Source organism: Lithobates pipiens, unplaced genomic scaffold, assembly GCF_037356315.1.
Source record: "Lithobates pipiens isolate NorthernLeopardFrog02 unplaced genomic scaffold, aLitPip1_a1.2 Scaffold_27, whole genome shotgun sequence".
Lineage (NCBI taxonomy): Eukaryota > Metazoa > Chordata > Amphibia > Anura > Ranidae > Lithobates > Lithobates pipiens.
In genome coordinates, this window is record NW_027507788.1 from 230,147,612 (window position 1) to 230,158,116 (window position 10,505).

The window sequence follows — 10,505 nt, forward strand, 5'->3', positions numbered from 1 at the left end:
GGTCCTTACACTTGTGGTCAGTGGGAAGAATGGTCCTCACACTTGTGGTCAGTGGGAAGAACGGTCCTTACACTTGTGGTCATTGGGAAGAATGGTCCTTACACTTGTGGTCATTGGGAAGAATGGTCCTTACACTTGTGGTCAGTGGGAAGAATGGTGCATACACTTGTGGTCATTGGGAAGAATGGTCCTTACACTTGTGGTCATTGAGAAGAATGGTCCTTACACTTGTGGTCAGTGGGAAGAATGGTCCTCACACTTGTGGTCATTGGGAAGAATGGTCCTTACACTTGTGGTCATTGGGAAGAATGGTCCTTACACTTGTGGTCAGTGGGAAGAATGGTCCTCACACTTGTGGTCAGTGGGAAGAATGGTCCTTACACTTGTGGTCATTGTGAAGAATGGTCCTTACACTTGTGGTCAGTGGGAAGAATGGTCCTCACACTTGTGGTCAGTGGGAAGAATGGTCCTTACACTTGTGGTCAGTGGGAAGAATGGTCCTTACACTTGTGGTCAGTGGGAAGAATGGTCCTTACACTTGTGGTCATTGGGAAGAATGGTCCTTACACTTGTGGTCAGTGGGAAGAATGTTCCTTACACTTGTGGTCAGTGGGAAGAATGGTCCTCACACTTGTGGTCATTGGGAAGAATGGTCCTTACACTTGTGGTCATTGGGAAGAATGGTCCTTACACTTGTGGTCATTGGGAAGAATTACCTCCTCACACTTGTGGTCATTGGGAAGAATGGTCCTTACACTTGTGGTCATTGGGAAGAATGGTCCTTACACTTGTGGTCATTGGGAAGAATGGTCCTTACACTTGTGGTCATTGGGAAGAATGGTCCTTACACTTGTGGTCATTGGGAAGAATGGTCCTCACACTTGTGGTCGTTGGGAAGAATGGTCCTTACACTTGTGGTCATTGGGAAGAATGGTCCTTACACTTGTGGTCATTGGGAAGAATTACCTCCTTACAGATAGTTAAAAAGATCAACAGTGTCGGTGGGAACTTATCCGAGAGGCAGAAATTGCCCAATGCTGAAGGAACCCCTACAACCTCTGGAGGAACCCTGGTTGAGAATCACTGCTCTAGACACTTTACATTTGGGAAAAGAAAAAATGCTTGATGCTGGTAAAAGTGTGTACTGTATTTGGCAACATCAAGCATTTGGGCGTTAATTCATTTCATTGGCCAGATCAAACTGGCCATGGAAATTAATTAAAACTCCAGCGGTGCCGTCCCCCTAGTTTGCATGTCAGATGCACGCAGGGCACCGGACTCATATGTTTGTTTGAGTTATTTTTTTTCCAAGCACATGATTAGAGACTGAGGCTCTAATTGGCTTGAAAAAGGTTGGGCTCGGGGGGCAGAGCACTGCGCCCTGGACCCACCCACTTGTGGCAATAGCAAATCAATATTCGCTATTATCTTCCGGCTTCTCCTTACCGGCCAATCAGGACAGGAGGCGGATCGGGTTGGCCAGGAGGAGAAGTCGAGGATGCAGTGGAGGGACCGTGGAGGGGTGAGTGTGGGGACCATGGAACGGTGAGTGGTGAGTGTGGAGGGACAGTGGAGGGGTGAGTGTGGAGGGACCGTGGAGGGGTGAGTGCAGGGACCGTGGAGGGGTGAGTGCGGAGGGACTGTGGAGGGGTGAGTGCGGAGGGACTGTGGAGGGGTGAGTGCGGAGGGACTGTGGAGGGGTGAGTGCAGGGACCGTGGAGGGGTGAGTGCGGAGGGACTGTGGAGGGGTGAGTGCGGAGGGACTGTGGAGGGGTGAATGTGGGGACCGTGGGGGAGGTGTGGGGACTGTGGAGGGGGGAGGTGTGGGGACTGTGGAGCGGTGAGTGTGGGGACTGTGGGGGAGGTGTGGGGACTGTGGAGCGGTGAGTGTGGGGACTGTGGAGGGGTGAGCGCGGACATGGGGGGGTTTGTTTGCCGCCCCTCAAAAAAAGTTTAGCACCAGCCACCACTGGTCTATTTATTGCCTGTGCTGGTCCAGCTCCTCCGCACCTCCCTACATAAGCTTTTATGTAGCTGCCGGGGGAGGAGTGAAGGGGAATACTATAGAGTGCCGATGGCGTCTGCTGACATCTCATCCAAGATGACGTCACCCGGCAGCGGTCTTGGTGTTTTTGGATGTCCACAGAAGGGGGGGGAGGGGGATGTTACAGGAAATAACATGAATAAAGCACATTCTATACACATATCATCTTATAGGAGGATGAAAGGAATGTCTTGGTGACGGGATCTCTGATTGATGACGAGGAATATTAAAGATTCAGATCTCACCCGATATGGGAGAAGACTCGGAAGTCACATTCAGGACGGTCGCCGTGGCGTTCAGGTCTGTCGGGTCGATATTAGAAAATTCTTTTATAACATCATCTGTCAGATTGTAGTTGATATAATTGATTCCCGTCTGATTATTGGGGTAGCTGTAGATCCCGGAGGTGTTCACTATGGTGCTCCCGTTACTGAAGAGAGAAGAATTGGGAAGGAAATGAAGAACATCTGATAACAGATTCATTATTCTAGTAATACGGGACAATGGATAATAATGGATAATAATGGATAATAATGGATAATAATGGATAATAATGGATAATAAGGGATAATAATGGATAATAAGGGATAATAATGGATAATAATGGATAATAATGGATCATAATGGATCATAATGGATAATAATGGATAATATTCGATAATAATGGATAATAATGGATAATAATGGATAATAAGGGATAATAATGGATAATAATGGATAATAATGGATCATAATGGATAATAAGGGATAATAATGGATCATAATGGATAATAAGGGATAATAATGGATAATAATGGATAATAAGGGATAATAATGGATCATAATGGATAATAAGGGATAATAATGGATAATAATGGATAATAATGGATAATAAGGGATAATAAGGGATAATAATGGATAATAATGGATAATAATGGATAATAAGGGATAATAATGGATCATAATGGATAATAAGGGATAATAATGGATAATAATGGATAATAATGGATAATAAGGGATAATAATGGATAATAATGGATAATAAGGGATAATAAGGGATAATAATGGATAATAATGGATAATAAGGGATAATAATGGATCATAATGGATAATAAGGGATAATAATGGATAATAATGGATCATAATGGATAATAAGGGATAATAATGGATAATAATGGATAATAATGGATAATAAGGGATAATAAGGGATAATAATGGATAATAATGGATAATAATGGATAATAAGGGATAATAATGGATCATAATGGATAATAAGGGATAATAATGGATCATAATGGATAATAAGGGATAATAATGGATAATAATGGATAATAATGGATAATAAGGGATAATAAGGGATAATAATGGATAATAATGGATAATAATGGATAATAAGGGATAATAATGGATCATAATGGATAATAAGGGATAATAATGGATCATAATGGATAATAAGGGATAATAATGGATAATAAGGGATAATAAGGGATAATAATGGATAATAATGGATCATAATGGATAATAAGGGATAATAATGGATCATAATGGATAATAAGGGATAATAATGTAATGGATAATAAGGGACGGCTGTTTTAGTTTTAGTTACAATTTCTGGAAGGGTTTCTTTTTATTTCGGCCAGTGATCCCATTGGGGAGATTTTTCTCTCTTCCTGCCCGTCGCTCAGCGAGGATAAAATACAAACCCGTCCTCCATGAAAGTCCTTCCATGATATTCAATGAAAATAACCAACTTAGTCCCTGCCCTGAGCCACACCCAGCTGATGCGTTTTACCCCCATTGGGCCTGTATGAATAAGCCCGATTGGGGTGAAACGCGTAAAAGGGGCATGGCTTACGGCAGGAACTGTGTTGAAGTTGGCTACTTTTATTAAATCTAATGGGATTGTGGGGAGGCGCAGCATGGTGCGGCGGCAGTAATCACAGAGAATGGAACTTGTATTAATGCAGAATCCGGTATTTCCAAACAAACCAGCAGGAAGGCGCCCAACTGGGACCAGTCATGGCAAAATCCGCAACGTGTATCAGAGCCGGTCCGAGATGTGCCGACAGAGTCTTTTGCGAGGCGGAATGAAGGATGGGAGATCCGAGCTCAAGTTGCGAGATCTCCAGAAGGATGGTGCCTCCTTATCCATTCCTTACTCGTCTGGAACCTCTCCATGTTGCTAATCACTGTCCCTTTAAGACGGATGACCTGTCCCTGCACTACACAAACGCAAAATGCGTGCCAGACCAGGGAGACGGGGGCCCGACCCAAGATGGCTGCTAGAGTCACATGGGGGGTGGCACCATCAAATGGGATAGCTTCCCCAATGACACTGGAAACCATCGAAGAGCCATGTTCCTCTTGAATTCCTCTCCCCTGCTATGCCTCTGCGGTTGAGCGCCACCTGCGGTGGAGAAAGTAGACTGCACCTGCCTACAGGATGACTTTCATGGAGTGCGGGTTTCTACTCTTCCCCACTTTACTGATATGGAGTCCTTTTTTTGTATGTGATCCCACCCCCCCACCCCACCCCCAAAAGATGTCCAATCACTTCCTTTCTTTACAGGAAGAGATGGAGAAATCACCCCAACAAGGACACAGGTGGCAATAAAAAAAGAGCAAACCACCCCCGCTGGGCTAAAAGACATGGAACACATCATGGTGTTGGCTTCTTACAATGTAACCTGAAGAGGGAAGTGACGTCAACGCTGAATGATAAGTAATTACAGAGTAAAGAGGCATTTATCAGGTTTCTGGAGAAAAGTAAAAGTAATGACACCTCAGATGATTCCCATCCCATAGTAATGTTTCATTCATCTCATTGATCTCCCCGGAGGTCAGGCATGTACTGGCCATAGGGACTATAGGGAGTTTCCCGGTGGGCCGATGGCTCAGTGGGCCGGTTTCAGTGACAGCCAGTGGCATCGCTGGGGGGGACTTTTGGGGCTATAGCCCGAATCTGGGGCCCATAGCCCCAAGTCAGTCCAGGAGTCCCCAACCACAGGGTCCCGGCCCACTACCTGCCTTCTTTCTGGTGACCCTGATGTAAGGAGGGGCTCTCTGGGGACCCTGAGATAAGAGAGAGGCTCTCTGTGGACCCCGGATTTAAGGGGGAGCTCTGTGGGGACCCGGATGTAAGGGGTTGGCTCTCTAGGGACCCTGATGTAAGGCGGATGATCTCTGGGGACTCTGATGTAAGAGGGGCTCTCTGGGGACCCTGATGTAAGGGGAAGGCTATATGGGGACCCTGATGTAAGGGGGGGCTCTCTGGGGACCCAAATGTAAGGAGGGGCTCTCTGGGGACCCTGATGTAAGGGGGGCTCTCTAAGGGCTTTTTTGCGCAATTGCATACAGTTCATATACTGTTTTTTGCGTGTTTGCAAAATTAAAGTGGGCTGGTCTGGATGAAGTCCAGGGCCAAATTTTTGTCCCAGCCCAGCCCTGCCGGAGGTTATATTGATATTTATTAGAGCCCATTGATTTCCCAGGAGGTTGTATTAAGGGCCATCTTTAATATTGATTGGACCCTGGGGCAAAACTATTGTTGCCCCCCCCCCCCCCCCCATGAAGTTTTGCTCTCCACCTGCTCTGAGACATACAATAAATAGCAGCTAGACTGAATCAGTTTACTGAATCAGATCAGGCAGCTATTGCGATTGGTTGCCAGAGGTTACAGTGTATCATTACCGCTCACTGACTGGTTGCCAGAGGTTACAGCACATGATTTCTGCTTGTTGAGATTACTGTACAGTAATACTGCTCACTGATTCGTTGCTAGAGGTTACAGCACATCATCTCCTCACTCCAGGGATCATGCTATACATATGGATGCCGCCTCTATTTGCATATCTATGCAGCTATTTACATATGAATGCCGGTAATTTACATGTAAACACAGGTCTGCAGGTGAGTCATCTGTACACAACAATAGGGCAGAGCTGAGCAGCATTATTACCAACACTTCACACTGAGATATCCGGACACAGCAAGAGACAAAGAAATTTAAACCAGGATAGTTGGCAAGTATAAGGAAGCTGCTTTGGGCCCCACAACAATGACATGGCCCAGGGCAGCTGCCCCTTTTGCCCTGCCTTAAAAACTGCCCTGGTTATATTGATATTTATTAGAACCCATTGATCTTCCCGGAGGTTATATTGATATTTATTAGAGCCCATTGATCTCCCTGGAGGTTATATTGATATTTATTAGAGCCCATTGATCTCCCTGGAGGTTATATTGATATTTATTAGAGCCCATTGATCTCCCCGGAGGTTATATTGATATTTATTAGAGCCCATTGATCTCCCCGGAGGTTATATTGATATTTATTAGAGCCCATTGATCTCCCCAAGGGTTATATTGATATTTATTAGAGACCATTGATCTCCCCGGAGGTTATATTGATATTTATTAGAGCCCATTGATCTCCCCGGAGGTTATATTGATATTTATTAGAGCCCATTGATCTCCCCGGAGGTTATATTGATATTTATTAGAGCCCATTGATCTCCCCGGAGGTTATATTGATATTTATTAGAACCCATTGATCTCCCCGGAGGTTATATTGATATTTATTAGAGCCCATTGATCTCCCCGGAGGTTATATTGATATTTATTAGAGCCCATTGATCTCCCCGGAGGTTATATTGATATTTATTAGAGCCCATTGATCTCCCCGGAGGTTATATTGATATTTATTAGAACCCATTGATCTCCCCGGAGGTTATATTGATATTTATTAGAGCCCATTGATCTCCCCGGAGGTTATATTGATATTTATTAGAGCCCATTGATCTCCCCGGAGGTTATATTGATATTTATTAGAGCCCATTGATCTCCCCGGAGGTTATATTGATATTTATTAGAGCCCATTGATCTCCCCGGAGGTTATATTGATATTTATTAGAGCCCATTGATCTCCCCGGAGGTTATATTGATATTTATTAGAGCCCATTGATCTCCCAGGAGGTTATATTGATATTTATTAGAGCCCATTGATCTCCCTGGAGGTTATATTGATATTTATTAGAGCCCATTGATCTCCCAGGAGGTTATATTGATATTTATTAGAGCCCATTGATCTCCCTGGAGGTTATATTGATATTTATTAGAGCCCATTGATCTCCCCGGAGGTTGTATTGATATTTATTAGAGCCCATTGATCTCCCGGGAGGTTATATTAATATTTATTAGAGCCCATTGATCTCCCCAGGGGGTTATATTGATATCGGAGTCTCAGGCTGGGTCACACTTTGTTGTCAGCCTTTTCCTGACCTTCAGACCCAGAAATCGGAGACTACAGGTAAGTGTGCTACAAATCTGGGAAGTACCTGAATCCATGGAATACCATCCTCACGTAGTATGTTGGAGACACCTTCATGTATTTTTCACTGAAGTCCTAAAACAAACCAGAGATGAAAAGTTAAAGTATGTGAACCCCAACCATCAACACCTCTTTTTTTACAGTTAAAAAACACCTTTTATTTAAAGCTATTACCAGTTTTAAAGTTACAATGTAACAAAAAACAGAGACAAACAAATTATAGCCAACGTATAGAAGATCGTATGGAAAGAAGTCCAACATCTGTATAGGGAGTCCCGGAGCTAGCAGCCGTAGGGGGTGGGCGCAGGGATGGCATGACATGTGCTGGACCGCACAGTCGCCGTCTTTAGGGAAAAATTATGGCCGCATATTAAAGGAGCCTCATCAACAATCATTTTTACACCCTGGAGAGATAGAAGAGGGAGGGAAGGAGGGGGAGGTGGGGGGTCCAGGCACCAGGAATTATAGGATGGTGGTGAGGACTTTCTATTTAGTAATTTAGCATGTTTTTGGATGGGGAGATTGTCATAAATACCCCACAATAGTACAATAGGATAGGTTGTTAGGTCGTTAGTGCCTTGGACAGTCTGATTGCAATTTGATTCCAGTAATTAACCAGTTGAGATCCGCACTATAGCCAAATGACAGCTACAGCGCGGACCTCCTTTGCCGGGACGACGTCTATTGACGTCGTCCCGTGCACGAGCGGCCTGTGCGCCCCCTGAGGGGCGCGTGCGGCGCGCTCTGTGATCGGCGAGTCTATGAGACTCGCCTGATCACGGATCCGGAGCCAATGACAGCTGATCATGTGATACAACGGAGCCGGTAATCGGCTATTATTCCTCCTCGTGCTGACAGTGCGAGGAGAAAAAAAAAAGAGCCGATCACCGGCGGCCGTGAGAGGGACATCGGTCCCGATCACAGCCAGCCCTGCCAGTGCCCACCTGCCCCCTGCCAGTGCCACCTCATCAACAAAAAAGTGCCCCCCGTCAGTGCCACCCAGCAGTGCCCATAGTGCCACCCAGCAGTGCCCATAGTGCCACCCATCAGTGCCCACAGTGCCACCCATCAGTGCCCACAGTGCCACCCATCAGTGCCCGCAATCTGCCTCAACAACGTTGCTGCACCCCAGTGCCACATATCCGTGCCCATCAGTGTCATCTACCAGTGCCCATCAGTGCCATCTACTAGTGCCCATCAGTGCCGCCCATCAGTGCCCAGCAGTGCCACCTATCAGAGCCACCTATCAGTGCCACCTATCAGTGCCCATCATTCCCATCTATCAGTGGTACCTATCAGTACCCCTTAGTGCCACCCATTCGTGCCACCCATCCGTGCCATCTTATCTGTGCCCATCAGTGCCACCTTATCTGTGCCCATCAGTACTACCTTATCTGTGCCCGTCAGTACTACCTTATCTGTGCCTATTGGTGCCACCTTAACTATGCCTATCAGTGCCCGCCAGTGCACCCTATCAGTGCCTACCAGTGCAGCCTATCAGTGCCCACCAGTGCAGCCTATCAGTGCCCACCAGTGCAGCCTATCAGCGCACTTCAATGAAGGAGAAAACTGACCTGTTTGCAAGATTTTATAACAAACTATTAAACATGATTTTTTTTTTTTTTTTGCATCTTTTTTTGTTTGTTTAGCAAAAAATAAAACTCCGAGCTGTGATTAAATACCACCAAAAGAAAGCTCTATTTGTGGGAAAAAAATGATAAAAATGTCATTTGGGTACAGTGTTGTATGACCGCGCAATTGTCATTCAAAGTGCATCAGCGCTGAAAATTGGTCTGGGCAGGAAGGGGGTTTAAGTGCCCAGTAAGCAAGTGGTTAAGAAGCTGGGGTCACCTCCACACCATACAATATAAAGTAGAACATCTTTTTTTTGGTCTATCGGTCTATCGGTCTGTACACTGTAAATGAAAACCCTGTGGTGCCCCGGTGAGCGTGTCATGTGTGGACAGTTGTATGAATGTCAATGGTCCCAGTTGGAAGTCCTCCAGCTGCTCTCCTCACATACGTACTGTGCCGCCCCCTTCATTTCCCGGGACGTTTCTCACAATGGTCGGTGTCACCAATAATTCTACTCAAGTATTAAAACCCCACAGCACACACAGTGCTAACATAGTTCATTTTTATTCTCTGTTGATTTTAGTAGGCTGACCTGAATGTGAAGATTGGAAATACGATATAAAATGCGTTCATCTGGAAGACGTTATTTGATTCCGAAGCACAGATCTCGACCGTTCCTCCATACAATGGGATCAGAACGTTTTCTATTCTCCGACTTTAAATAGAAATGTGAGTCTTACCCGTGTGACAGCGGCGAGTAGGCTGGTGTACTCCTGGGACGTCTTATCTTCCAGTTGTGAAGTAAACATTCTATTCAATGATACCCGCACATTGATATTCTTTGATGGCGCCCTGTTTTGATCTGGAGGGATGAAATATACAAAATAAGTCAAAAGAGAAGACCTCCCATTCCTCCTCCAATCATAGAGTGCAGGTAAAGGGCATGGCGACCTTGTCTCTGGAATAGCGCTTGTATACGAGTCCCACCAAACACCCGCGTCCTGTGCCTTTAATGGAACATTTCCCTGGTGCAGTTGTGCGGAGAACCCTTCAAATTCCTGGTACTTATTTGTTGGCAGATATCGGACCAGCACCCGGCCATTGTGAACAGCTCTGAGAGCCGACATCCACCTGCAGCACCATGTCTCAGATACAGAGGTTGAAAAATGACGCAAGTCCTTCTAGTTCAACCAATAGAAAACCGCCATATACACCACCCTGTACCTACAGTGCATCCAGAAGAAGACAACCCCCCCCACTAAAGCATGATCTAATCTTCTCCAGTGGGGGAAAAAAACCCTTCCTGACCCCTCAAAAGGCAATCAGATATTCCCTGGATCACCTTTACCTATAAATACAGCGCCTTGAAAAAGTATTCACACCCTTTGAAATTCCCCACATTTCGTCATGTTACAACCAAAACCATAAATGTATTTTATTTGGATTTTATGTGATGGACCAACACAAAGTGTCACATAATTGTGAAGTGGAAGGAAAATGATAAATGATACAAATAAATACGTGAAAAGTGTGGGGGAGGGGGGAGGGGCATTTGTATGGGGCCCCCCGGAGTCAATACTT

The 10,505-nt window shown here is 45.3% G+C and overlaps 1 protein-coding gene across 1 annotated transcript in view; it reads right to left on the reverse strand.

Annotated features, from left to right (window-relative positions):
- Positions 1 to 10,505, reverse strand: part of LOC143933034 (uncharacterized) — a 70,383-nt gene that overhangs the window by 3,692 nt on the left and 56,186 nt on the right. Inside the window, exons 7-9 of the mRNA XM_077455952.1 lie at positions 9,665 to 9,786; positions 7,357 to 7,424; positions 2,290 to 2,474 (exon numbers count right to left, since the gene is read on the reverse strand). Of these exons, the coding sequence (XP_077312078.1) occupies positions 2,290 to 2,474; positions 7,357 to 7,424; positions 9,665 to 9,786 (375 nt within the window). The remainder of the gene's footprint in view (positions 1 to 2,289; positions 2,475 to 7,356; positions 7,425 to 9,664; positions 9,787 to 10,505) is intronic.